The sequence below is a fragment of the Ursus americanus genome, chromosome 20 (assembly GCF_024610735.1).
Source record: "Ursus americanus isolate L20-20 chromosome 20, mUrsAme1.1.p, whole genome shotgun sequence".
In the NCBI taxonomy this organism is placed as follows: Eukaryota; Metazoa; Chordata; class Mammalia; order Carnivora; family Ursidae; genus Ursus; species Ursus americanus.
In genome coordinates this window covers 12193093-12220349 of record NC_142146.1, presented here as the reverse complement: position 1 = coordinate 12220349, position 27257 = coordinate 12193093, and the positions used below count along the sequence as shown (strand labels likewise).

Genomic DNA, 27257 nt, shown 5'->3' with positions numbered 1-27257 from the left:
CAGGGCACCTGGGTGGCTCAGTCAGCTAAACGGCTGCCTTCGGCTCAGGTTATGATCCCAGGGTCCTGGGATCGAGCCCTGCATCAGGCTCCCTGCTCACTGGGAAGTCTACTTCTCCCTCTTCCCCTGCTCCCTCTGCTTGCACTGTCAAATAAATAAATAAAATCTTTAAAAGAAAAAAAAGGTAGGAAGGGCACTGTATTCCTCTAAAGTGTCAATGTCATAAAAGACAAAAAAAAAAAAAAAGCTATAAAAATGGAGGATAAAGTGACATGGCAGCTGAATGCAATATCTAATGCTAGACTAGATTTTGTATTGGAAGAGAAAGAATGTTGTAATTGATTTTTTAGGCCCAATCACAAAAACAGAAGGAATACAGAGATGATAGATTAAAGTATCACATCAATGCAAATTTATTTGATAACTACATTGCGGTTACGTAAGAAATATCTTTACTCTTTTTTTTTTAAGATTTTATTTATTTATTTGACACAGAGACAGCCAGTGAGAGACACAGCCAGTGAGAGAGAGGCAAGCAGGGGGAGTGGGAGAGGAAGCAGCAGGCTCCCAGCAGAGGAGCCTGATGTGGGTGGGGCTTGATCCCAGACTGCTGGGATCACGCCCCGAGCAGAAGGCAGACGCTTAACGACTGAGCCACCCAGGCACCCCAGAAATATCTCTACTCTTAACAAATATGCTAATACACTGAAGTATTTAAGAGCAAAGAGCCATGATATAGGTAACTTACCCTCAGATGGTTCAGAAAAAATTGCGCATGCAGAATGAGCAAAAGTGAGAGCAAATGGTACAAATGTAAATGGGTGATTCTGTATAAAGGACAAATGGGTGATTTTTACTAATTTTATTTTTCAACTTCTTATAAATGTGAAATAGTCACACAAAAAGTTCAAAACATCTGTAGATAAAACCTAATGCTTGCATTCTGTGAAAGCATGTGTCTAGAACAGCAGTTCTCAAACTTTTTGGTCTCAGAACCCCTCTACATTCTTTTTTTTTTTTTTTTTAAGATTTTATTTATTTGAGAGAGAGAGAGAGTGCAAGAGCACAAGCAGAGGGAGCAGAGGGAGAGGGAGAAGCAGACTTCCCATTGCGCAGGGAGCCTGATCTGGGGCTCAATCCCCGGACCCTGAGATCCTGACCTAAGCCAAAGGCAGCCACTTAACCACTGAGCAACCCAGGCGCCCCACCCCTCTATATTCTTAACAATTATTGAGGACCTTAAAGACTTTTTATATGGATTGTATCTATTGATATTTGCCATATTTGGAACTAAAAATGGAGAAACTTTAAGAAATATTAATCAATTTTCAATAAAATAAACTCCTTATATGTTAACACAAATATTTTAAAAATTTGTATTTTCAAAAATGAACAAGAAGTTTTAATGTGTCATCATTTTACATTTTTGCAAATCTCACTAATGGGTGGTGTAGCAGAAGACAGGTTTTCCTGAATGATCCTGCATTGTATCTGTTGTGTCATCACACATCTTATAACCTGTGGGAAACCACTGCATACTGACAGAATGTGAGTGAACAAATGGGTGTTTGACACCCTAGGGCCTCATGAAAGCCATCTTGCAATCTGAGAACAAAAGGTCTACACCATTTTACCACTATGATGTATATATTATAACTGTAATTTACTTTGAAATACCTTACATAAACATGGATATAAAGGAATCATGAGTTTTCAAATTACACCTTAACCAGGAAGAAATACCCTCCAAAAGTGAGAATCAAAGGCCACACCTCAGAGATAGCTACTAGAAATATTTTTGCTACCTTTATCTCTCATCAACCAGGGGCTTTATAATCAGCAACATAAATGTTACAAATGGGTTTTTACTGGCAAATTAGTGATGTTAAGAATTAGTGATATACAGACAGAATAAAAATATTTGGAGATATTCCATACCCTTGCATTAACAGGACAAATGAATCTGGAGTGTCACCCATGGGAGTAGAACCTGAGGCTCCATCCACCACAAAGTCCTGAGTCTAGCCACGTGTTTATTCTGGTGCCCCACAAACATTTTACATGACAATTTTCAAGAGCAGGAATCTTTCACATAAAAAGTGCTTTAAGCACTGAAAAAAAAAGAACTGGGAGTTCACTAAACTTCCAGAACTGGTTGTTTCTTATGTGTGGACATACTTGCTTGCTAATGTCAATGTATGGCAAAATGTGACTTTTATGTGTACCCTGGTAGCAGGGCTGTGATAAAGGCAATCTACAGCCCTCACCTAACTCACTGGTGACTCCCCAATATGTACTTTAAAAAACCCTAATGGCCATTCTTGACTAACCTGGCTTAAATCAATTTACTGGTAGGTATCTAAAACCTGGTTCCTTGGGCTCCAATTTCATAGTACAAGGATCTGAATGATAAGGTAAGGAAAAGGCAAGCTTCTGAGGCTCCAAAAGAGAGAAAAACAAGATTACTATTTCATGCCCACCCTGGGAGGTTCTCACTAACAACCCTAGAGAACATTTAACCAGAGAAGGGTGAGTCTGTCAGAAAAATGAAGTTGTCAATGAGGATTTCATATATATGTGTGTGTGTGTATATATATATATATATATATATATACACACACACACACACACACACACACACACACACACACACTTCTAAACTGGGTATTACATTTCATATAAAAAGCTAATGCCTTCAGAAAACACAAACTTATTTGTAAAGACAATGAAAAATAACTGGCTAATTTCTGCCAGTTAACAACTTTAGAAATTTATAAGGAATTCTAGGTTCATTCAAAATGGAATAAATAGGGGGCCCTAGTGGGGCGCCTGGGTGGCACAGCGGTTAGGCATCTGCCTTCGTCTCAGGGCATGATCCCGGCATTGTGGGATCGAGCCCCACATCAGGCTCCTCCGCTATGAGCCTGCTTCTTCCTCTCCCACTCCCCCTACTTGTGTTCCCTCTCTAGCTGGCTCTCTCTCTGTCAGATAAAAAATTAAAATCTTTAAAAAAAAAAGTAATAAATATACTCCACCCTATCTTTCTCACTGAATGCAACTAAGAAACCTTGGACAGAATGCATGGAACAATTACCTAAGGACTGAAAAATAAATGGAAGCAGGCTGACTGGGGAAGTACACAAAAAAAGCCCACTGAATTGGCAATGAATTTTGTTTTCCTACCTTATCTCGTGGCTCGGAATCAAAGCAATCTGAAACCCAGAACACTCTCTGGGCACAGAAAGAGCTCTGAGGAAAGGGACCCCTACAGATGACAGTGAATGAGGGAAGTCTCATTTTCCTTCTGTTCTTCCCATTCTCTCTGGTTCTAGCTCCTAGGCAATTCCATAGGGATGGTGGCCAGAACAGTGGTGACCAGGCAAGCATGTAAAACTTAAAGGGAGGCAAAGAATCTTTCTGACTAGAGGAACTGTGCTCCCAAGAGCATAGGAAGAATCCTTGCTGCTCTTTTACTCTCAATTCTCCTGCCACTTAGCCTCAGAAACAGACATAGTTGTAAGAAGCACATGGCAAAGTAAGGAAACTAAAACCATGGCTTTCTGGCCGGATGACCAAAAAAGGGAATCAATCCCTAAGGGCCAGAATATATTGGGGGAAATCTCAAAGAAGAGGGAGCTCCCTCAAGAAAACAATCCCATGGAGTATGAGCTCCAGGGCTCATCCATGCATTATGCATGTGTGGATCTGACTCTAAACAGCAGAAGGTGGTTGTCAGCTGAACCTAACAGGCTGACTGCCTGCTACAATATCATCATCACCATCATCAACAACAGTGAACTTAAACTAGACCCAGGGTCATGTAACACAATACACAAAATGTCCAGGATACAATTCAACATTTATTGACACTTAAAGAACCACGGATATCTCATATTCCATTAAGGGAAAGACAAAAACAGCAACTCTATGATAATACAGATGCTGGAAACATGTTAGACAAAGACTTTAAAGATTTTATTTATTTATTTGAGAGAAAGAGTGTGAGAGAGAGCACAAGAGCAGGGTGAGGGGGAGAGGGAGAAGCAGACTCCCTGCTGAGCAGGGAGCCCAATGTAGGGCTTGATCTTGGGACTCCAGGATCATGACCTGAGCAGAAGGCAGGTGCTGAACCGACTGAGCCACCCAGGCGTCCCCAGACAAAGACTTTAAAGCAGCTACTACAACCAAACTACGTTAAGTACAAATACTCTTAAAATGAATGGAAAAACAAAATCTCAGGCAAAACCACGAGGAAATTTTAAAACAAAAAATACAATGGTCAAAATCAAAAATTCACTAGGTGAGCTCAACAATACAATGAAGATGACACAGGAAAAAGTTAGTGAACTTGAAGACCAATTAACAGAAATTATCCAATCTGAAAAACAGAGAAAAAAAAGACTGAAAAAAAAAAATGACAAAGCCTCAGACTTGTGAGGTACCATCAAAAGATCTGATATTTGTGTCATCAAAATTCTGGAAAGAGAGGAAAAAGAGCGTTGGACAGAAAACATATTTGGAGAAACAGTAGCTAAGTGTCCTAAATCTGGCAAAAGACAAAGATTTAAGAGGATCAGTAAACTCCAAAGAGAATAAACCAAAGAAATTCACACCGAGACACATCACAATAAAACCGCTAAAATCTAAAGACAAAAATCTCAAAAGCAGTCAGAGGAGAACAACACAGGACATAGGAGGCAACAACAATTTGAATGACTACAGACTTCTTATCAGAAACCAAATTGATCAGAACCAGTGGAACACTTTTCAAGGGCTAAAAGGAAATAACTGTCAACCCAGAATTCTGTAACTAATGAAAATATCTTTCAAGAATAAAGGCAAAGTTGGGGCTCAGTTGGTTAAGTATCTGACTCTTGACCTAAGCTCAGGTCTTGATCTCAGGGTGGTGAGTTCAAGCCCCTCTTTGGGCTCCATGCTGGGTGGGGAGCCTACTTAAAAAAAAAGGAAGAAAGGCAAGGTAAAATTCTCAGGTAAAAAACCAAAAAAACAAAAAAGAGAATCTGTTGCCAGAAGATCTGCTCTAAAAGAAATTCTTTAAGCAAATTCTTCAGGAGTAAGGGAAATGATACCAGAGAGAACCTGAGACTTCAGGAATGAACAAACAGCAACAGACATGTAAACGTGAATAAATAAGAGTATTTTTTTCTCCTCTTAAGCTAGTATGTGTGATGTTTGAAAGAAAAGGCTTTCAATGTTTGTAGATGTAATACATACGACCAATACAACATAAGGTTGTAAAGGGATATTTATGGTGGATGGTTTCAAAATTTCACCTGAAATGGTAAAATATTAATTCTAAGTACACCATGAAAAGCCAAGTATATATTGTAATCTCTAATCAGTAAAAAAACTATAGAGCGATCATCAAAAAAATCAATAGAAAAGCTTAAAAGAAATACTAAAAAATATTCAAATAATCCAAAATGCAAGAAAACAGAGGAAGCAAAAACAAGTATTAGATAAATCCAAACAAACAATAATTGCATTAAGTATAAATAACCTAAATATACTGATTAAAAGACAGACTATGAGAATGGGTTAAAAAACAAGATCCATCTATTTACCATCTATAAGAAACCCACTTTATTTATTTAAGGTTTTTTTTGGGTTGGGGCAGGGGAGAGGGAGAGGGAGAGAGAGAATCCCAAGCAGGCTCCATGCTCGGTGCAGAGCCTCACAAGGAGCTTGATCTCACAACCCCGAGATCATGACCTGAGCTGAAATCAAGAGTTGGACACTCAACGAACTGAGCCACCCATGCGCCCCATATTTTATTTTCAAGTGATCTCTACACCCAACGTGGGGCTTGAACTCACAACCCTGAGATCAAGAGCCTCCTGCTCCACCGACTGAGCCAGCCAGGTACACCAAGAAACCCACTTTAAATGTAAGTTAAAAGGATAGAAAATGACATACCACATAAACACTAACAAGAAAATGGAGTAGCAGTATTCATATCAGACCAAGTAGGCTCTGAAGCAAGGAAAATTACAAGGAATAACAAGAGTCATTACATAATGATAAAAGGGTCAATTCATCAGGAAGACATAAGAAGAGCCTCAAAGTAAATGAAGCAAAAACTAATAGTACTGAAAAAAGAAATAAACAAATTCACAATTATCGATGGAGACTTCAATACTTCCCTCTTGCTAAACAGTAGAACAAGGAGACAAAAAATCAGCCCCGATATAGAAGAACTGAACAACACTATTAGCCAACTGACTCAAATCGACTTCTTTAGAACACTACACAAAAACAGCTGAATATAAATTCCTTTAAAGTGCACATGGGAAATTCACTAAAATGGAACATATCAAAACTTAATAAATTTAGAAGAACTGAGATCATACAAAGTATATTCTCTGACCATAAAAGAATTAGAGTAGAAATCATCAACAGAAAAACAACTGCAAAATATCCAAGTGCTTAGAAATTAAAACACTTCTCAATAATTCATGAGCCAAAGACTAAGCCTCAAGGGAAATTAGAAAATATTTTGAACTGAAACAAAATGAGCAATATATCAAAATTTGTGGTGTCCTGCACATAGAAGGAAATTTATAGCATTAAATCCTTATACTGCAAAAGGGTCTCAAGTCAACAATCCAAACTTGAAAGAAACAAGAAACAAGAAAAAGACCAAAGTAAGCCAAAGCAATAATGAGAAAAGATATAAAGAGCAGAAATCATTGAAACTGGAAGAAAATGGGAAAAAATCAACAAACCAAAATTTAGTTTTTTTGAAATGATAGTAAATATGATAGTGATAAACCTCTAGCCAAACAGACCAAGGAAAAAAGACAAAGGGCACCGATTATCGGTATCAGGAATGAAAGAGGAGCTATCATTACAAATCCCACAGATAAACTCACTCAAGAAGAAATAACATGAACAGTTCTGGAACTATTAAAAAAATGAAAATCTTAGTTAAAAACCTTCTGAAAAAAATTCCTAAGGTACAGTCCCGGAATTATTTCAAATAGGAACCATCTTATTGGATTCAGAAAAACTCTCTATATAGAGACTCTTCCTCTTCTAATATATACTTACACTCATTTTGTAATTCAAAAGACTAGATAACTTATTATAAAACATAAAAATTTCCATTGATAGCAATGGAAAAGAATACACAAGGTGTTGTATTCAACTCAATTTTTACCCGTACTTTTCGATCTCTCAATAATGTGGCCACTCCTGAAGGATCTTTGATACTACTTTGTATTTACATTAAGTAAATTATTAACAATACAAGAAGTCAAGAATACCACTTGGCTAAGTACTCAATGACATACTTACTAATGGTTAAATCCTACAAAGTGGGGTAGCTCACTTCAAACAACTGAAGCGATCCTTAGAAGCTGTGTAAAAATCAAGTACCTACTATTTAGATAATACACTGAAAAGTGACAGAAGTATTATTTTTTTTTAAAAGATTTTATTTATTTGGCAGAGAGAGAGACAGCCAGAGAGAAAGGGAACACAAGCAGGGGGGAGTGGGAGAGAAAGAAGCAGGCTCCCAGTGGAGAAGCCCGATGTGGGGCTCCATACGGGGACTCTGGGATCACGCCCTAAGCCGAAGGCAGAAGCTTAACAACTGAGCCACCCAGGCACCCCTGATAGAAGTATTATATACAAGACTGAACCATATGAAATTGCCAATTATCAACTGGTTTAACCCAGAGCAGTATAAGGATTCCTTGTATGATTCAGTGTTTTAAGAGTGTTAGTCACTTCTATCAGAATGGCATTATAATGAATTACCTTGAATGCTGGGGACTTAAGTTCGTTTAATATTTAACAAACATATTCTGGAGATTTTTCATAACAAAGGTTATTTGCACATCTAGGATATGAACATGTACTAGGAAAGGAGTACTTTACATGGCTACAGAACCTTTGTTTATTTTACTTATACTTTTCATGAGTCTGCTGTTAATTTTTTTTTGACAGTGGGAAATAGCTTTATTTTTTATTTTTTTATTATGTTCAATTTCCTATTTTGAATTCTTAAAAAAACATAAGCCCTCTTATCTGAAGCATGGACTCACTATAGAGTAAGGATTAGGATCCATTAGGGCTCAAAATACTAAAAACAGAGAATGCACAATAGTTCTAAGATCGCAACAGTCCTTTGCTCAAAACACTTCAATATCTTATCTCGCAAGGTCAAAAGTCCTTACTATGGTCTATAGCTATTTCCGGCCACTCTCATCCCTCCTCTACTCCACCCTGGGCTTCTGGCAGTTCTTCAAACACCAAAGCACACTCCCTCCTCAGCCCCTTTGTACTAACTTCCTTCTCCAGGAGTGCTCCTCAAAGATTTCTACGATGGCTTACCTCCCCATCTCCTTCAGATGTCTGCGTAACCGTCATCTCAAAACAGCCTTTTCTGACCAACATATTAAAGCAGTACCCCTACTATAAGCCACTGTATTTTTCCCCCTTGTTTATGGTCTGCCTTCCCCCAATAGAATACAAACTACAAGGAAGAGAGTCCTTTGTTTTATTCATTGCTATATCCCTAGAGTCTTGAACAGTAACAGGCTCTCAATAAGAATCTGCTGAACAAGATGCTACACAAAGACTGCATATACGTTTCCAACTAAAACTTCTGCCACAGATTAAAAAAAAAAAAAAAGGCTAAGAAAACAGTTCGGAACCCGGCAGACTCTGCTACTTAGAATGAAAGAACTACCCTTTAGAAGAAAATATTTTATTTTCAATAATATATACTAACGAACGGCTGGATTCCCTAAAGACGAAGCATTAATGCTAAATGCATGCGTGCTGCAAGTCTCTGTTGGTACAGTATACTCCCCTTTACCAACGCAAGACTTTCACTAAGTCATTTTTCCACGAACCAAGAAATTCCCTCTAAAGATACTTAAGGAAAAATAGAAGTGGGAGTTAACCTACTGATATACAAGAATCAGGAAATATAGAATATACGAATCCAAAACTCACAGCAGAGAAAAATACCAGAAATAGGAATTGGAGTGTTTGCCCCCTTAGAGACACAGAGAGAGAAAAAGTCCGAGACAGACTGCACCCCTTTCCTTGGCGCCAGGGATGGTACGAACACTCAGTACAGGACTGCAAGGCCTGAGTGTCCCCGCAAGGGGCTTCGGAGGGCGAGGCCCGGACTCTGAGTGGGGTGGGAGTGGTGGATCCGGGCCACTCTGCACCGATTTTCGCTCAGGAGTAAAGGTAGCGCTGACTGCGCCTACCCGCTCCCAAAAAGGCTTGGGGGAGGGTTGACGAGGGGAGACCCCTCCCCTTCCCCAAGGATTGTCCAGGCCCCCGCAGGAGCCCAGTATCCGGCTCACCCGGCTCCCGGTTGATCTCGATGTCGAAGTGGCACTGCGGCCGGTCCTGCGCCCCCATTGCGACCGAGGCGGCGGCAAGAGCTAGGAGAAAGGGGGAGGAAAGCGGTCAGGGCGGGAGCTAGGGCTGGGGCTGGGGCGGAGCCCGCGCCACGGTCGCCTCGCGCCGGCCTGTCGCGACACCACGGGAGGCCGAGCCCGGGTTCCCTCCAGCCCTGGCCTCCCGACTCCCAAGCAAGGCGCACACACGTAAGGACGAGCTCTTCACCTGGTTGGCCTCCAGCCTGAGCAGCTCTCCGTGAGCGGAGGAGAAGGCGCTGCCACCGCGGCGGCCAGAGCCCAACGCCACTAACGACCACCACCCCCTCCCCCGGGCCGGCCTCCCCGTGCCACGCTAAACCCCGCGAGAGTCGGGACAAATACCGCGAGAGCACAGGCTCGAAGGGGGTGTTTAACCGAAGGGTGCGCGCGCAGGTAGGCGTGTCTGGGAGCTCCCGAGGAGCTTCTATCCCGACGCTCCTATACCTGAGCTAGTCATTTTTTGCCCCGCCCCTTCCCCCCTCCCTTCCCGCCGTTAGAGTCAGTCGCCCAATCTGGGAGCCCTGATCACGCCTGCGTTATTTCCGCTCGTCCTCCCTCAAGATCCGTGAGTGTCTGCGCGTTTTCCTGGGTCGCGTTGCTTCCGTGTTGTCTGCACCTGCGAGCAAGCTGTGAGAAATGAAGTCGAGGTTTAGTGAATGGACGGATCTTTTGGCCTGTTTTCCTTGTCGCAAGGCGTAGTTATGACACTCTCCTCCTGTTATGTTTCACTTCAGAGGCCTTAGTTGTGCGTCGGTTCCTTCTTCGGTGCCAGCGTCGCAGGGATAGTCTTTGTTCATGGCCATTCATCTTTTGTGAAGAGCCAGTTCAAGACCTTTGCACATGTTTTATTTGTGTTCGTCTTATTGAATGCGGGAGTTCCGAGTGCAACTGTTTTGTTAAAAAGGTGATACGTGAATGTTCTAAATACAAATCTTTTGTTATATGTAATTCCGAGTGTTTTCTCCTGAGCTGGGTCGTTTCGTTGTTTTGATGGTGGTTTGTACAAAGCAGTTTTTAATTTTAGTGAAGTTACTTGATCACTTTTCTCATATGGTTTGTGCTTTTTCTGTGCTAAGAAATCTCTGCTTACCTCAAACTCCTGAAGATTTTCTCCTGTGTTTTCTTCTAGAACTTTTACCTGTAAGTCTAAGATCTATTGGAATTTTTCATTGTGTCAGGTAGAGGTTGCGGCTCGTTGTTTTTGTTTTTGTTTTTTTGTTTTTTCCCTATGGAAACAGAGTATTTCCATTACCGTTTGTTAAAAAAAAAACAACCCTGCCTTTTGTCAGTTGAATTACCTTGGCTTTGTGTAGTTCTGTTTCTGGACTCTATTTTGTTAACTGTTACGTGTATCTTTATGCTAGGGCCAAACTGTCTTTGTTTTTAAGTTATTTTCTTAAAGCCGTAAAATACACTGACAAAACTATCATTTAACTCTTTTTAAGTGTACAGTTCAGAGGCAGTAAGTATATTCACATTGTTATGCAATCATCACCACCATCTAGCCACAGAACATTTTTCATCTTGGAAAACTGGAATTCTGTATCCATTAAGCAGTAATTCTGCATTCTCTCTACCCAGCCTCAGGCAACCACTCTACCTTTTTTTTTTTTAAAGTTTGTTGTGGTAAGAACACTTTACATGAGATCTACCCTCTTAACAGATTGTAAGATTTTATTTATTTATTTATTTATTTATTTATTTGAGAGCGAGCTTGTAAGTCGGGGGAGGAGCAGAGGGAGAAAGACAAGCAGACTCCTAGCTGAGTGGGGAGCCTGGCACAGGGCTGGGGGCTGGATCCCACAACCCCAAGATCATGACCTGAGCCAAAATCAAGAGTTGGACGCTCAACCCAATGAGCCACCCAGCCCCCCACCCCCAGCCTTAACAGAGTTTCAAGTGTACAATATGGTATTGTTATCAATAGGCACATGTTGTACAGCAGATTTCTAGAATTTATTCATCTTGCATAAGTGAAATTTTATAACCATTTATAGCAACTACTGTCCCCCTCTTCCCATCCCCTGGCAACCACTCTTTTATTCTTTGCTTCTGTAAGTTTGACCGTTTTAGTTACCACATATTAAATGGAATCATGGAATTATGTGTCCTTCGGTGACTGACTTGTTTCACTTACCATAATGTTCTCAAGTTTCATCAATGTTCTCACATATTGGAGGATTTCCTTCTTTCTTCTAAGGCTAAATAATACTCCATTGTATAAATATAACATAATTTCTTTATCCATTCATCAGCAGATGGGCACTTGGGTTGTATCCATCATTTGGCTATTGTGAATAATGCTGCTTTGAAGACGAGTGTACAAATACCTCTTTGAGATCCTGCTTTCAGTTCCTTTGGGCATATACCTAGAAGTGGAAAAAATCTCCTGAAATTCATTTTTATCTTAACACTCCACTAAAGTTTCTTTCCTGCCACTGATCATATGTTGTAGGACAAATCACTTTGATCCTGGAGTTCAGTTTCTTCATCTGTAAAATAAGCAGGAGGAAATACCTTCTAGGTTCCCTCCTTGCTCAGAATTCTTTTATTCTGTCCTGTGAGTTGAATATTTCAGATGACTTGAGGATAAGGTATGCTATTTGGTCTGTGGTTAAGGTGAAGAAACTACTGGGACAAGGCAGGCCTAGGCCTAGCATCCACCAAAAGTACTGATACTTCCTCATCACAAGAGTAGTAGAAAATTAATATCCAAGCAGTTTACAAACTCAGGCTTAATTTTGAGAGCCCTTAGTAGTAGGAATTTTCAGGTAATGATTCTGGGTGTTAAGCCTTTTAGAGTGGGATTACACCAGTAGTTGGCACTTCAATGGATAGGGCTCTGGCAAAACTAATCAGGAGTACTAATGGGGAAATTTAGATGAAACATAATTTTCTAGAAAATAGAAATTACCAAAATTGACTCAAAGAAATAGAAGGCCTGAATAAACTAGCAACCATTCAAGAAATTGAATTAATAATCCCTAATCTCCTTCCAAACAACTGTGAAGGACATTTTGACATAACCAAATAGGAAATTTGATAATGCAGATATTAGGTGAAATCAAGGAAATATACTGAATTTTGTTAGATATCTATAATGAAGATAAAGCTAATGAAATTTTGGTTATGCAAGAAAATGTTCTTAGTTTTTTAGATATAATAAGTGAAACAAATGTGGCAAAATCTTGATAATTATTGCATCTAGATGAGAGGTATATGGGGATTTTTGAGCTCTGTTCTCTACTTTTATATTTTTTTGAAATTACTCATAATAAAACCAGTAAGAACAAACATAGTCTTCCTTTCCAAAAACACAAGTTCCACATTGTTTCATAGGCACATTTTACCAGACCCTTAAGGATCAATAATCTTTTCTCAATCAAAATATTTTAGAAAATGGATAAAGACAGCTACCTAACTTATCTTGTAATACCAATACCAAACAAAAATAGGGCAAGAAAGTTATAGACCAATCTCATTATAAACATGGATTTAAAAATCCAAATAAAATATTAGGAAATGGAGTTTAGCAGCTTTTAAGCCCCAAAATGTTCATGACCTAGTTGCCTTTAATTCAGGAATGCAAAGATGGTTCAGCATCAGAGAATCTATTCCTATAATTCACCATATTAACAGATTAAAGAAAAGGCATATGATTATCCCAATATATGGTGTATTGGTTATCTATGTATTGCATCTCAGCTCTTTCAGTATATCCTCTGTAATAGCAGTTTAGCCTCAAGCAGGGATCTCTACCAAATTAACTTTTACATTTGTGTAACTTAGGGAAAGGACAAAAAAAGTAAAAAAGGAGAGAAGAGGAATCTAATGAGAAGATACATGTGCGATTCTACCTTATTTGCTTACACCATTTTTTAAATAAAAGGATATCCTATATCTTAAATGGGAAATTGTGCAGAAAAGAATAGGTCTAAGACCTATCTTTCTAAAGATAGACCTGCTTGAAATGTTGGCCTGTGGGTGGAATCTGGGAACCTGTATGGTAATCAATTTCCTATACTTACAGAAAATTTCAGTTAAATGATTAGAGTGCTTCACTCTGCCTAAACTATTTGAGCAAACAATATGGTTTATGCTGAACACCTGCTTTCCTTCTGGGAATCTGGAAATTTGGTATGTATTAGGCAGAGGATGCATACGTATGTGACCATCCCCCAGTAAAAGCTTTGGGCACTGAGTCTCTAATGAACCTCCCTGGTAGACATTTCTCACATGTTAGGATTCATCCCTGGAGGAATTAAGCTCATACTGTGTGACTCCATTGGGAGGGGGAGGTTTGAACCTGGTTTCCTCTGGGCTTTACCACATATGCCTTTTCCCTTTGCTGATTTGCGTTGTATTCTTTTGCTGTAATAAATCATAGCTGTGAGGAGTACAATTATATGCTGAGTCCTGTGAGTCCTAGCCAATCATCAAACCTGGAGGTAATCTTACAACCTACAACACAGCAACAAATATTATCAGAATTTGATAACAGAATCTATACTGAAAGTCTGAAAACACATTTTTTTAAATCCTAGATTTCTTTTTTTGTGGAAAATAAGGAGTAGACTATTTCATTTTACAGAAAAAATGTGTATTTTGATAGAATAACATTCTCATGATATTAGTCAAGAGCAGATGGGCTTTCTCCATGAGGGTCAGGGGACATGGCCATAGCAGCTCCAAGCATACATCCTTATACCCTGGAAGTCTGAGGGGAAAGCACTTTTCCTGCCAGCACCAGTGAGAAAAAGTCCAGAGAGAGATCTGATTGACATGATGAGGTTCATACGCCCATAAGTCTTGATGGCCACAGTAGTGGGCAGGTACCGTGACTGATCAGCTTGGGGTGGGGCTAGTAACCCAGAGAAGGATGGGGGTATGGCAGCACAGAGATGGCCCCTGAGGCAATGGCTGCCAACTAAGAAGCCTAAGAAGTCGCACTCCATTGGGAGTGAAGAATGAACCCCAGAGAGCCCTGAACCCCCACCACTGGCCTAGTTGCCATCACACCCCTGGAGGAGCTGCAGCTGCCGTATCCGGCCCCAATCACCGTCACTGCAACGGTGAGCAGCGAGGCCGAGACCCAGCAGCTGCCCGCCGCCCCCGCCGTCAGGGCTGCCTACACCATGCCAGGCACCACGGGCGGTGGCCCGGGGGTCTCACATCCACGGCACCTGCCATCGGGGACAAGAATGTCTTCGCAATGAAGGTTTTGGGACCAGTAAAATGGTTCAATGTAAGAAAGGAATATGGTTTCATCAACAGGAATGACCCCAAGGAAGATGTGTTTGTACACCAGACTTCCATAAGGAATAACCCCAGGAAGTACCTACCCCAGGAAGATGGAGAGACTGTGGAGTTTGATGTTGTTGAAGGAGAAAAGGGTGTGGAGGCAGCAAATGCGACAGGCCCTGGTGGAGTTCCAGTGTAAGGCACTAAATATGCAGCCCACCGTAACCATTATCGACGCTATCCACATCGCGGGGGTCCACCACGCAATTCCCCGCAGAATTAGCAGAATAGTGAGAGCAGGGAGAAAAACGAGGGATCGGAAAGTGCTCCCGAAGGCCAGGCCCAACAGCACTAGCCCTACCGAGGGCGACGCCACCTTACTACATGGGGAGACCCTATGGGCGACAACCACAGTATTCCAATTCTCCTGTGCAGGGAGAAGTGAAGTGAATAGAAGGTGCTGACAACCAGGGTGCAGGAGAACAAGGCAGACCAGTGAGACAATATGTATCGGGGTTATAGACCATGATTCTGCAGGGGGCCTCCTGGCCAACGACAGCCTAGAGAGGATGGCAATGGGGAAAATAAGGAAAATCAAGGCGATGAGACCCAAGGTCAGCAGCCACCTCAATGTCGGTACCGCCGCAACTTCAATTACAGACGCAGACCCCCAGAAAACCCTAAACCACAAGATGGCAAAGAGACAAAAGCAGCCAATCTACCAGCTGAGAATTCGTGGGCTCCCAAGGCTGAGCAGGGCTGGGCTGAGTAAACGCTGGCTTACTATCTCTACCATCATCTGGTTTAGTCATCCAACACGAAGAAAAGATGAAATTCCAGCAACAAGAAATGAGCAGAAGATTGGAGCTGAAGATCTTAAGTGCTTGCTTTTTGCCCATTGACCAGATAAATAGAACTATCCACATTATCTATGCAGCATGGGATTTTTATTATTGTTACCTAAAGACATCTCTTTTTGGTAATGACAAACATGTTGTTTTTTTTTTTTTAAAGCCTGTTTTTTCTCAATACACCTTTAAAGGTTTTTTAATTGTTTCATATCTGGTCAAGTTGAGATTTTTAAGAACCTCATTTTTAACTTGTAATACAAATTTGGTTACAACTTGATTTTTTCAAAAAAGTCAATAAACAGCAAGCACCTGTTAATAAAGATCTTAAATTTTAAAAAAAGTCTAAGAAGTCACCTTAATTCTTAAAAAAAAAAAAGTCTAAGAAGTCACATTAATTGTGGATACTGTACCCATATTTTGGCCTTTTAGGCAAGTAGCTTTTTTCCCCACTAACTTTTTTTAAAGAATGATTGTGTTTTCACAAATATCTAATGCTTCATCCTTTTTAGCGGGGAGCTTGGATGCCATCAAATTCATATGAAAAACTCACTTCAACAAGCACTTCTTGTCAGGTTCCTTACTCTGTGTTGATCAGCTTGTTCTCTGATTTCAAGCTCTAAATTCTGACTCCTTGGCTCTGATGCTTTTTCTAGACCCTAGTTTTTACAAGTAGATTGGGTTTTGGTAAACATTTTTCATCTGCTGTGGTGCTAATGGAAGCTACATTTGCCTAGCCAGTCCATCTGGGTCTACCCATCAAGGGTATGGCATTAAACAACTGGTGCCTTGGTTGTTTCTCTCAGAAGAAGACTCTCAGACAATGGTTTGAGCCCCAAGTTGCTTATTTGAGAAGTGGCCCTAGGAAACTCCATCTAGATGGTAGAGAAGTGAACAAGGAAGATAGGCAGTAAAGTGTGTGCTATTAAGCCAGCTACCATATTGGTGATTAGAGCTTAACTCTGATGGGGAACTGGCAACCAGTACAGAAGAAGAAACATCTTGGAATTGTCCCTTTGGAGGGGTGAGGGAGCTGGGATGTCAATACTCCATCTACCAGTAGTCATTAGTTGAGAACTGTTCCAGCTTGGTAATCCCTAGGTTCTTCTGGTCTGCTATGCCTGGGCAAGGCAGACTTCAGTTTTAGAAAAAAGTCTCAGGATAGAGATATGGCTATGGACTGTTGGGAGTCCGTTGCAGCACAATTAAAGGAGTGAAGTTCGAGGAATGAGTAGGATGCTGAAAGCTGCTGCTGCAACTGGCAGTTTTTTGTTTGCAGACAAAAGAGTGCTCAGGAATTGAAAAGCATAGGCTTTTTCTATGATATATAAGCACTTGATAATTTCCACTTGGAATACCTGCAGCTTCAATATCTGGACAATTTCTCAGCATCCTTGGTCCTGCTTAGTACCCTGGTCCATGCCTGGGTGTGGGTCTCTTTTGTCTTGCCAGGCTTATGAGGAACTACCTGAAAGCAGGGCCCAGGGCCCCTTCTCCTCTATTTTCCTTACTGTAGAGCCCAGCACAAGGCCTGGTCAAATGAGAGCTCATGGTATAATTGAGTTGATGACCACATAGGCGAATACTGCTCTATAAGTGGACGAGAGAGAGAGAGAGAGAGGGAGAGAGAAAACAGTTGGAATGAAAGGTCTTTGCATAGCTCTTGCTTCTGCCTGCACGGCTAGGTTCCGTGTTGGTCACGTGTCAGTTTCCTTGTTATTCGTATCTCAGCTGCAGTGTTACCTCCCCGGGTCATTCCTGATTCCATAATTGAAAGTAGCCACCCAGACACTCTCCAGCACATGACCCTGTTGTAATTCTCTGCACAGCACTTATTACCATGTAAAGCTTTCCTTGATTGTTTATATTGTATTGCCTGTCTCCCCCATAAATACAGGTTATTTATACTCTGTTATCTTCTTTATATAAGAATAAAGTTTCCATGAGAGCAGTGTCATTATCTGGCTTCCCCACTGCAGTACTGTCAGCACATACTAGCGGATCAATAAATATTTTTTGAATCACAAACAAATGAAAACAACCTCCGTTTGGACCCTAGACTCTTATTAAAAAGATTTAGGAAAGAAAGAAAGGCCCCAGGGACTGAACAGAACATCTAGATTCCAGAAGAATCTGTAGGATTTTCACTGGGAAAAGAGGTAACATTAATTAATTAAAATTGCTTTTATTAAAATGGAATCAAAACCATATTATGTGTGAGGTAGAGTAACAACAAAATGAAGATACTATGTATCCAGCTTAAGAAATATACTCAGGATCACCTTAGTAACAGAAGTTTATTACAGAGGTTCAATAGCATGAGATAGCACTGAACGTCCTTTCCTCCCTAGCCATATTGTTACTTGGGGTCCCCCAAAGTCAGACTGGGATGTCAAAAACCCTCATGAGGAAGTGGAAAAATAGCTTCACATTTTGTGGAATAAACCTAACCTCAAATTATCTGCTTTCTTTGTTCCATATCCTCATCTCAGGAGAATGTGATAATGACAGAAGTGTCACCACAGTTGCAAATCCTGGGAAGCAGGCTTGGAAACCCCAGAGAAAGGCCCAGGCCCTGTGTAGGCTGGTGGGAGATCAGCCTGACCCTGAGAGTTGGAAAAGGGCAGACAGGCTGAGTAGAGGCTTAATCTTGAAGCAGGAAGTCGTCTGAGAAGAGACAGCGGTTAATACATTCTGGTCAGGTTTGGTCTTTATCTTTTTAAATCACCTTTCACTACTATATTGATTTCTGGGTCCTTTAAGAGGGATGGCAGATATTTGTGCCTCAGGCTGTCTCTGAAAGCAGACAGGTAGAGGTAAGCTGGGGCACATAAGACAGCTAACTGGCCTGCCCCGGCTTCTCTGGTGTATCTCCCCAGAAAAGGGCCCTCTGGAGAATAGGATAAACTGTGGCTTAAATAGCCTTGGCCATTTCCAGAGGCTTGTGATTTGCCCTGCTTCAGTCTTCTAAACGTGGACTGAAATACCTTCCAAGAGACAAAGGGGGGGGGGAACCCAGCAGGTCACAAACTCCTTCCCTCTGAGGGAGAACTGGACTTTGTCTTCAAGGCTATTGCCCCTGCTACACTTGACTGCTATAGGCTCTACTGGCTTGCTCAGAGCCCACACATTGAAACCTCTGATGCTCTGTCACAGACCCTCGCCTACCTTGCCAGTAGGAGACAGTTCCTACAAGGTCAGACTCACCTTGTTCTGGCAGAAGCCCATCTCAGGGGCTGCCATGCAGCTTTTTACTTTCTTCCTCCTCTGACATCTAGGGCCGACTTGGCTACAAAGGCTGCTTATTAGTCCAGGAGAGCTAACTCCCCTGTAGGCAACCCCAACTCTGGCGGACACTTCTGGGAGATTTGTATGCTTTGGAGATGGTCCCCCCACCCTGGATTGGGCCCTTATTGTCTATAGCAGTGACCTTGGTAACGCACCCATTTAGTGGCTTTTTCTCTGTCTCACTCTCCTCATGGCCTTATTCCTACTTCCTGAGATCATCTCCCAAATAAACAGCACCCAAGGCCTTGTCTCGGGCTTGTTTTAGGTGATACCCAAACTGAAACATCAGCTGGTGCTCTCATTCCAGCTCTCATATGTAAACAAGTCAAGCTGCCTAGTAAAGGGAGACAGCTGCCATCCAACTCCAGCTGATGGTTGCCATGTGGACCTGCAGGCCCAGCATTGCTAGAAATCCAGGTTTAATGGGAAATCCTCTCTAAATGTTAGCAACTAATTCAAAACTAAAAACATTGCATAGTGCCCATCATATCTGCAGACCAGGTCAGGCCCATGAGCAGCCCACTTGGCATACAGTATGGGCACCAACCCCATGAATGGGGGGGTCTATTAAAAGGCTAGAACCCTAAGGATGGAAGAAAGGGTGAGGGAACAAAGAACAGGCTTCTTCCCAAACTTGAGAAGGGCCCGAAAGGGCCAGAGCCCTCAGATAACAACACATCAGAGCACACATTAACACACACATTGAGTGTTTACTTCGTGGCCAGCTCTCAGCCACAGTATCTCAGTCTCACAGCCTCAGGAGGCAGATACTACTTTCATTATCCTCATTTTATAGGGAAACAAGAGCTCTCAGAAGTTGCAATTGAGCTGGGATTCAAAATGAGGTCTCGCTTCACTATTTACACATTATAGTCTCTCTGGGTTGCAACCCTTGATTCCTACAAAAGGATCCAGGCACTGGATGTTCTAATTTTAGGTTCACTTAGGAAAATCTCCTTGCCTTATTTTACAGATAAGCCTCAAAGAGGGAAAGTTCTTTATTGAGCAAAGCTAATAAAGGCAGAAGGGATGATAAAATAGGAACTCACCAGTATGCAATCCCTAATGAAACAATGGATCAAAACTAGGTAGATCATAATTTAAGCAGAAGGCTATTGGGTACCTGATTAATAAATCAAATCAGGTCATTTCTGATGTGATGCGAAAAGCAAGTACCTCTTACCTCCTGATGTATACTTGCAAAAATATTAGAATCTGAGTCTGGATGAGCCTCTAGATCTACCAGTTTATAGTAAAAGTGGGCAACAGTAGGACATATTTAATGACACCATAGGGATACACTAGGCGAATCCAGAATATGAGAAATTTTAGGGCAAATGACCTAGTTTTTCCAACAAAGGGCAAAGAACAAGGGGAACTGCTAAATACTTTTTACAGAGACTTAGGGGACATCAGCACAATGCAGCGTATGAATCTTGTTTGGATCCTGAGTTAGACAAATAACAAAAAGACATTCTATAATTGACAGGGCTGCTGCTCCAAAATAGGGTACTTTGCCTTACTGAATATTTCAAGCCGAAGAATCTGAGAAATGGCAGATGCTGGAAGGACTCTCTGACCTCCCATGAAGCAGGTCATGAGACCCTCATGTGAGAGGTGCCCTCCCGATACCCAGAAGAAAGGAGCATCCTTATCTCTTACAATGGAGGGACACTGAGAATTTGAATGACAAGGCCATGCTAAGTTTCCCCAATTTACTACACTTAGCTGATACCCTTCTGTCTTCTCAGTTTTCCACAGCTTTCCACTTTTCATCAAATCCCATATAAAAATACTCAGGTTTAATTGTTTCTTTGGGTCTTTATTTTTTTATGAAGGGCTCCCATGTCACATAAAACTTTCTTTTGTTAATCTGTCTTTTGGGATAGAGCCCCAGCCAAGAACCTTAAAAAGATAGGAGGAAGAAGGTATTTTTAAAAAGTATTTGAAAAGATATTATTAGGTGATATTAAGTAATAACTAAGAATTACTATTGACTTTGTTAACAATGATAATGGTGTTGTTACTTATATTTTTAAGTCCTTAGTTTTTCCGGAAGGCCAAATGGAACACTTACCATATGAAACTCTCTATACCTCAATATGAGTGTTTTGTGGAAAGGCAAGCTTTATTTCAAAGCAACCTGAAAAGAATAATGAGGTCCACAACTACAAACTGGTAGGAGGGAGCACAGAGTTACACATCCATTCCGCAGGGCCGCAGTTAGGAGTCTCGCCAATTTCTGTTGGTTGCCCACCACCTGCTCAGTTTCCTCTTTATGTTGAAACTGAAAAGGTAGAATTGAAGATGCCCATGATATCTCTGTTACCCAAATATGCCTATTTCAGGAAAGAGGACATCTGGAGTCAACTTAATCTGCTTAATTATTAAAATAGATATTTACACTGAGAATACAGTTCATTTAGTAGCTTTCTTCACATTTTTACATTTTAAAAAGAGCCACGGAAGGTTCAGTCATGTTTTAAGCAGTTGGGTTGGTAGAGATCCTGTCTTTACTTCTTGGACATGGATTACACTCAATTACTCCTCATGACAGCCAACTGAAAGATTATTCCATTGCCTTTGAAGCATTGGTTGGGTTGGCATCTGCGATGGTAGCCAAATAAATGAGATTTCTGTGTAACACATGCTGGTACCTATGCGTGAAAAAGAGGCAAAAATTAGAGGCTTTGTTTTGCTGAACATGAACAAAAGACTGGAAAGGAATTTACCCACTCCTGGAATGGCACATCTATTGATTGGATGGTTCAGCATCACCAACCTCCTTGTTTAACACCAATGAAAATCTATCTAGAATCCATCTGTTCTCACTTATCACTTTCATCACTACCTCTCTGGGTCAGGCCACTATCCTTGCTTAGACTATTGTATTGGACCATTGTCCTAACTGGTCTCCCTGCTTTACCTTTGCACTCCTACTCTAGTCCTCACATAGTAACTTAAGTGATTATTGTGCAGTTTAAGGCAAGGCTTGCCATACCTATGATTAAAACCCCCCAAAGGCTCCCATCTCATTCTGAGTAAAGCTGAGCCCTTCTAGCCCTTCTGGTGGCTTACAAGGCTCTATACGACTGGGGCCTCTAGTTATCTCTCTGACCTCAGCTCCTACCACCTTCCCTTTGCTCACTGAGTTCTGGCTGCAGTGTAAAAGAGCACCCCTTCCCAACAATTAGCCTGTTTTACTCTTACTCAAAGCACGTACTATTACATGCCTAACTGTATGATTTCCTCCCTCTAGATTCTAGACTCTAGAATGTAAAGTCCATAAGAACAGAGCTGGTACCTGATTTGATAAAAAGCAGAGCTGGTTTTGGTACTGATTCCCCAGTCGCTGAAACAGTGCCTGGTACTCAGTAGTAATTAAAAAATATTTGTGGAACAAAGTTAAAGAAGGGACAAGGCACTTCTGTGGTATCAATATGAGCTTACTATAGTAGTGATTCTCAATCAAGGGGTAAAATTCTCGACCCAGGAAGACACAGCAGACTGGGGGGGTGGGCAGGAAGCATGACCCATGCAATGTGGAAAAGCCCACCAAGAAATTTTGATAACTTTCTTACCCATAGGCTGAGAATCACTACACCAAAAGGAATGTTTTGCAACTATTTTCCATATAGAAAAATGAGAGTTTACTATAAACTGCAAAAAAGCAAATTACCAGATGGCAGAACCAAATGTAAAGACTTACCCAAAGATGGGTATCTCTACTATTTCATTGAGCTATTCAGTGAGGAACCATAGGTGATTTTTTTAGGGGATGGGAAAAGCATGGTTTTCTTAGAGATGTCTTCAGTAAGAATGAAATAATGTATTTTTCTATAAGAAATGGAGCATAATTCCTGGAGTACATTTAGAAAAGAGACTATTTTCTCTAATTTTGGTATATAGCTTGAGAGCACATTCAATTACTGTGCAGAATTTGCCTTTGGCCTAACTTGGAAGTCTTTTATTGGTCCCTGTGTGCATTACAGAACTGACTGCAAGTTAGAAAATGAAGGTGGCGGGGCGCCTGGGCGGCTCAGTGTCTTCAGCTCAGCTCAGGTCTTGATCTTGATCTCAGGGTGGTGAGTTCAAGACACCCTGTTGGGCTCCATGCTGGGCATGGAGAGAGAGAAGAAAGAAAGAGAGGAAGAAAGGAAAAGAGAAAGAGAGAGAGAGAGGAAAGAAATCAAGAAAGAAAGGAACTTAGCAGTCTGATGGTCTGACCCACTCAGAAAAAGGATAAGCTGGGGATCCATGAGGGGAAAGGGGCCAGAGCTCGCACCTCCTGAGACTAGTTTTCCATGTGCTCCCTTCCGCATCCCTGTTGTCAGCAGACCTGTCTATGTGAAGGAGGTTTACAATGAGCATAATTCAAATTTTGAAGAGGGTGCCACGTCTGACGCCAGGCTTCACAATGTGCTGTCTGCGTAGTCTTGGGCAGGTAAGTAACCTCTCTGAGCCTCACCAGGGATCAAGCACCCAAGACTCCTAGTTCAGGACAGCTGCTGTCTCACCACACTGGTTTCACCCTACACTCAAAAGTCGGGGGGTGGGGCGGGTACTTACTGGACGCACTCATTCGCCCGGCCTTTGTTCTGATACTCCACGATACAGCGGATGAGCTGGTCATTCTCCTCCAAGAGCTGAAACACCAGAGAAGGGGTCAGTGCAGCGCGTCATCGGGACAGCCGGGAACACTGCCCCCAAACTCTCTCCAGTGCGGGGCTGTCCTGCCCCGGTGCCTTTGCCAACTTCGTTCCCATCTCACTTCATACCCCTGCAAGTCATCCACCGCGCACACTACAAGCCTGAGCTGGGGTGCCGCTCATTCCAGGAAGCTTGCCGCACCCTCACCCCTTGGGATCTCAACTAAGGAACGTCTCTCTGCCCGAGTTAGCGCTCACCCGCTGGATCGTCTCCTGATTGACTTCCGCCTTTCCTTTCAGCCAGTCCGGTACGAAGGCCACCGACATCCCGGGAAGCCAGGTTGGACCCCGGCCTCGGGCCCTGCGGACCCCGGCGCATCCAGACCGGAGCCAACCTGCTCAGCTCCAGACGCACTACGGCCGCAACAGGGAACTACGATAGGCGGGACCCACGCTCTCGACGTTGATTGGGTCCTCCCGTTGACTGAGCCGGCGGAACGTCATTTCTGATTGGGCGCGCGAAAGCGATGCTCAGAGCGTCGGCCTCGGCCCCGCCCCTGGGGCTCGGAGTTGTTTGCCCCTCCTTTGCATTTGCGCAGTCTGGAGGGCTAGCCTCGGGGGCGGGGCCCGGCGTCAGCTCCTCGCCTCTTAGGCACTGTGTCCCCTCTGTCTGCGGGAGTACCTTGCCCAGGGTCACAAGGGAATCGTGGCCGGAAACCAGATTTCTGGCTCCAAGTCCACTCCTCCCTCTTTCGACATCACTCTGGTGCCTCCAGATATGCGTCTGGAGCGTGAACCCTAGCCTTCGCCTCTGCCAAGCCAAGCCCTGCAGGGCCTCGGAAAACACTGGTGTTAGCTTTACTCTTTGCTGAGGGAGAAACTCGCACATGTGCCTATTTTTACTTTGGGTGGTAATGATGCTTATTAGGCTTACAGCCCTAAAAAGCACTATTATTTTCTCCATTTTGCAGACGAGAAAACAGGTGAAGTAACCTGCCTAAGATCTCACAGCTACTACGGGCAAAGCCGGTCGGTATCTGTCCACAGGCAGTATGGCTTTAGAACCCTTGTTCTTAACTACTGCCCACGCACCATACTGCAGAAGTGGGTCGCTGCAAGATGAAAGAAGGAAGTGGGGCCCACCCACCTGAGCCAAAGAGTTACAGCTGGCAACCCCTGAAACTCAGAAGTGGTTGACTTCTCTCTTGTTCAGCCCACCCATTATGGACATGGGAACAAGGTTGGTTTTCCCTGCAGCACAGAGTGAGCAGTAGTCACATCATTTGGGAGAAAGATCTTGGAAGACTTTACTCAAAAGGGGTCTGGGGCAATTCTGCCTCATAGAGCTTCATTTCCCTGCGTGGTGCCCCGATCCAGAGCAGTCTCATCTGCTTTTGCTGGGCTCTCCCTCCATAGTCCCCTTATTCAATCCTGGGAGGAGTCAGCTTTCATCCCATTTCACAGAGGGGTAAACCCAGTGAGAAAAGTGGGGCAACACACCTGCAGGGCTTCCTGCTTCCCGAGCCTGTACTAGTAACCACAAACCAGGCTCCCTCCCCAGGGAAAGTCCCCAGAGGTTCTGCAGAAAACAGAGTGGGCAGAGAAGGAACCATCAGCAGAGTGCAGGCCTTGCTTAGTCCTATGCAGCTCTGTTGTTGTTTAGACAAATGAGGAATGACAATAACAGAGATGGTGTTAAGCTGGGGCAGGCGCAGGGGACCAACCTGGTCCAGCATACAGAGAAAGCCCTCCAGGAGTCCAGATGTTTCTGTATGAAGAGGAAGTAGAAGTTACCCAAGTGACAGATATCCAGAGCCTGGACTCTCCCCTAGGAATAGTCAGAGCCATAGATGGTTTTAGGCAAAAGAGAAATGAGGTCAGAGATGCATTTTAGAGTTTTCCTGGCTATAATGTGGTGAAAGGTAGGGCAGCCAGACAAGAAAAAACAAAACATGGAGAGGGCTATTTGCTGCAGGTGTGCAGGCCAAAAATGGTGGGAGCAGTGAAAAAAGAAATCTGCGTTTGAAAGGAGTTGAGTTGGCGGGCCTTAGGGAATTAATGGTGGAGGGAGAGAGGGGTAATTAAGGATGACTTCTGGTGTCCGGGCTTAGGCAACTGAGAGACTGGTGATGTCATTTATAGAGACAGGGAATAGTGAAGGAGAAACTGACTGGAAGTAAGAATGATAAAGTCAGCCGTGGACATGTGCGTGCGAGGTGATGTCATGTGGAGATGTAGAAGTTTGTGGCTGGCTATTTGGGTCTGGAACTCAGGGTCAAGGGCTGGGTTGGTGATCTAAGCTTTGAGAAGCATCACTTGTAGAAACTGACTGGAACCATGGAAAGGATAAAGCTGCCCAAGAAGAGTGACTATACAAGGATGTGAATACCAGTTCTCATGGCCAAGGAAAAGAAAGTACAAAGGAGAATGGGGGTTGGGGAGACTAGAGATATAAGAGGAAATCCAGGAGTTGGGGGGGGAGTCATATAAGAAATAAGAGTGACTGAGAAAGCAAGATAAGACAGCAATTACAAAGGCTGTTGAAAGGTCAATCGAGGTAGAGACTAGATCTTTGATGTCCTTAATGAAGGAAATTTCAGTGATGTGTCGAGGCAGCAGTGAGAATTGCCAGGGACAGTGAAATACAGGAAAGGTGAAGCAAATGGAATCTTTAGAGCAGGCCACTTTCCCCAAGAAGTTTGGCTGTAAAGGGGAAAAGGGAACGAAGGTGGTAGTTGGAGGGACAGAAGTTGGTGGGAGCTGAGGGCTATCACTTTAATGGTTGCTCTTTTCTCAGTGAAGGAGGCACCTGGGAGAGTGAGGGGGATGTTGAAGAGTGGAGGATCTGGGGATCATGCAGGTGATTTTGAGGTTGGTGTTGGGGAGAATTAGAGAGAGGCAAACATAGGAGTGCTGGACAGTGCTGAGGACCTGGTAGAGGTGGGCTATGTAAACACATAGCACTGATCTGTGTGGTTGTAAGATTTTTTTCCCAGCAGCACTTCTAGCTCAGGAACAGATTTAGAGAAGCCAGAAAATTGGATTTTTTTCCCCAGAGTTGAAGTGCTGCCAGACAGGTGTCAGAAGAAGAACCACACAGTGGAGGTAAGCATATTGGGAAGAAGGTGTTGGAAGTGATAGACCTTGGACTTTCAGCTGCTGGGGAAGGAAATCAAGATTGGAGAGAGGTGATACGCAGAACAAAGTAGAAGGCCAAGTGGACTGGAGGCTTCTGCAGGCCAGAGAACTGTGGGCAGACTTCTGGGAACAGCCCAGGGACAGTCAGAGATCAGGTGTCTGCATTTACAACTTCGGACGTGGAGCTCTTCTGCGCAGTGATACAGCAGTCCAGGGTGTGACCCTGGAAGTGCAGGGATGAAGAAGCTTGGAAGAGACACCCTCTGGGGTCAGAATGACCAGTGATTGGACAGGAGGGCTAGTACTTCAGGTGCCACGTCTCACTTCTGTAGCTCAACCCACCGTGGTGCCTGAGCCACACTGAGCCACACTAGCTGTACCAGTCAGAAAGTACAAAGCCCTATTATAAAGCATTCGCATTGCAGGTTCTAAGAGCCTAAGGCTATACATTCAAAAGCTCTGGGTTTTTGTGGGTCTGGCGCCAATTTTTCCTTCCCCATCCAAGCCAGAGCCTTGTTTTCATGACTTGTGGTGAGAAGAACCTGTTTTCATTCACTTGTGAATGCACTTTGAGAGGGAATCCTGGCCTCTTTCCTGGCACATACAGTGAAGGGGTTCCAATCTTCTTTACCAATCAAATCTCATTGATTTTATCCATTGTGCCTTTT

The 27257-nt window shown here is 42.8% G+C and overlaps 3 protein-coding genes and 1 pseudogene across 4 annotated transcripts in view; 2 read left to right on the top strand and 2 right to left on the bottom strand.

Moving 5' to 3' along the window:
• The window catches only part of NKTR (natural killer cell triggering receptor), a 54650-nt gene extending 44882 nt beyond the window's left edge, over positions 1-9768 (bottom strand). For both annotated transcript variants that reach the window (XM_087870123.1, XM_045798140.2), the window contains exons 1-2: positions 9613-9768; positions 9348-9428 (exon numbers count right to left, since the gene is read on the bottom strand). In XM_087870123.1, the coding sequence (XP_087726249.1) occupies positions 9348-9405 (58 nt within the window). In that variant the 5' untranslated portion in view covers positions 9406-9428; positions 9613-9768. The remainder of the gene's footprint in view (positions 1-9347; positions 9429-9612) is intronic.
• Positions 9769-9868: 100 nt separating this feature from the next.
• The window catches only part of SEC22C (SEC22 homolog C, vesicle trafficking protein), a 50596-nt gene continuing 33207 nt past the window's right edge, over positions 9869-27257 (top strand). Inside the window, exon 1 of the mRNA XM_087870130.1 lies at positions 9869-9990. The gene's annotated coding sequence lies outside the window, so the exon portion shown is untranslated. The remainder of the gene's footprint in view (positions 9991-27257) is intronic.
• LOC123792768 (Y-box-binding protein 1 pseudogene) lies at positions 14414-16152 on the top strand (annotated as a pseudogene).
• SS18L2 (SS18 like 2) lies at positions 20910-23893 on the bottom strand. Its single transcript, XM_045798143.2, has 3 exons — positions 23710-23893; positions 23372-23448; positions 20910-21459 (listed from the first exon to the last, which is right to left on the bottom strand). Exons 1-3 carry the CDS (start codon positions 23776-23778, stop codon positions 21372-21374), a joined length of 234 nt encoding a protein of 77 aa, XP_045654099.1. The 5' UTR covers positions 23779-23893; the 3' UTR covers positions 20910-21371.

Bases quoted from the DNA above. Each gene is read 5' to 3' on its own strand.
- SS18L2 (XM_045798143.2), bottom strand. From the start codon at position 23,778: ATGTCGGTGGCCTTCGTACCGGACTGGCTGAAAGGAAAGGCGGAAGTC. The intron at 23,449-23,709 runs GTGAGCGCTAAC...CTGGTGTTTCAG, and splicing joins ATCAGGAGACGATCCAGCGG to CTCTTGGAGGAGAATGACCA. The intron at 21,460-23,371 runs GTAAGTACCCGC...TTTCACGCATAG, and splicing joins CGGGCGAATGAGTGCGTCCA to GTACCAGCATGTGTTACACA.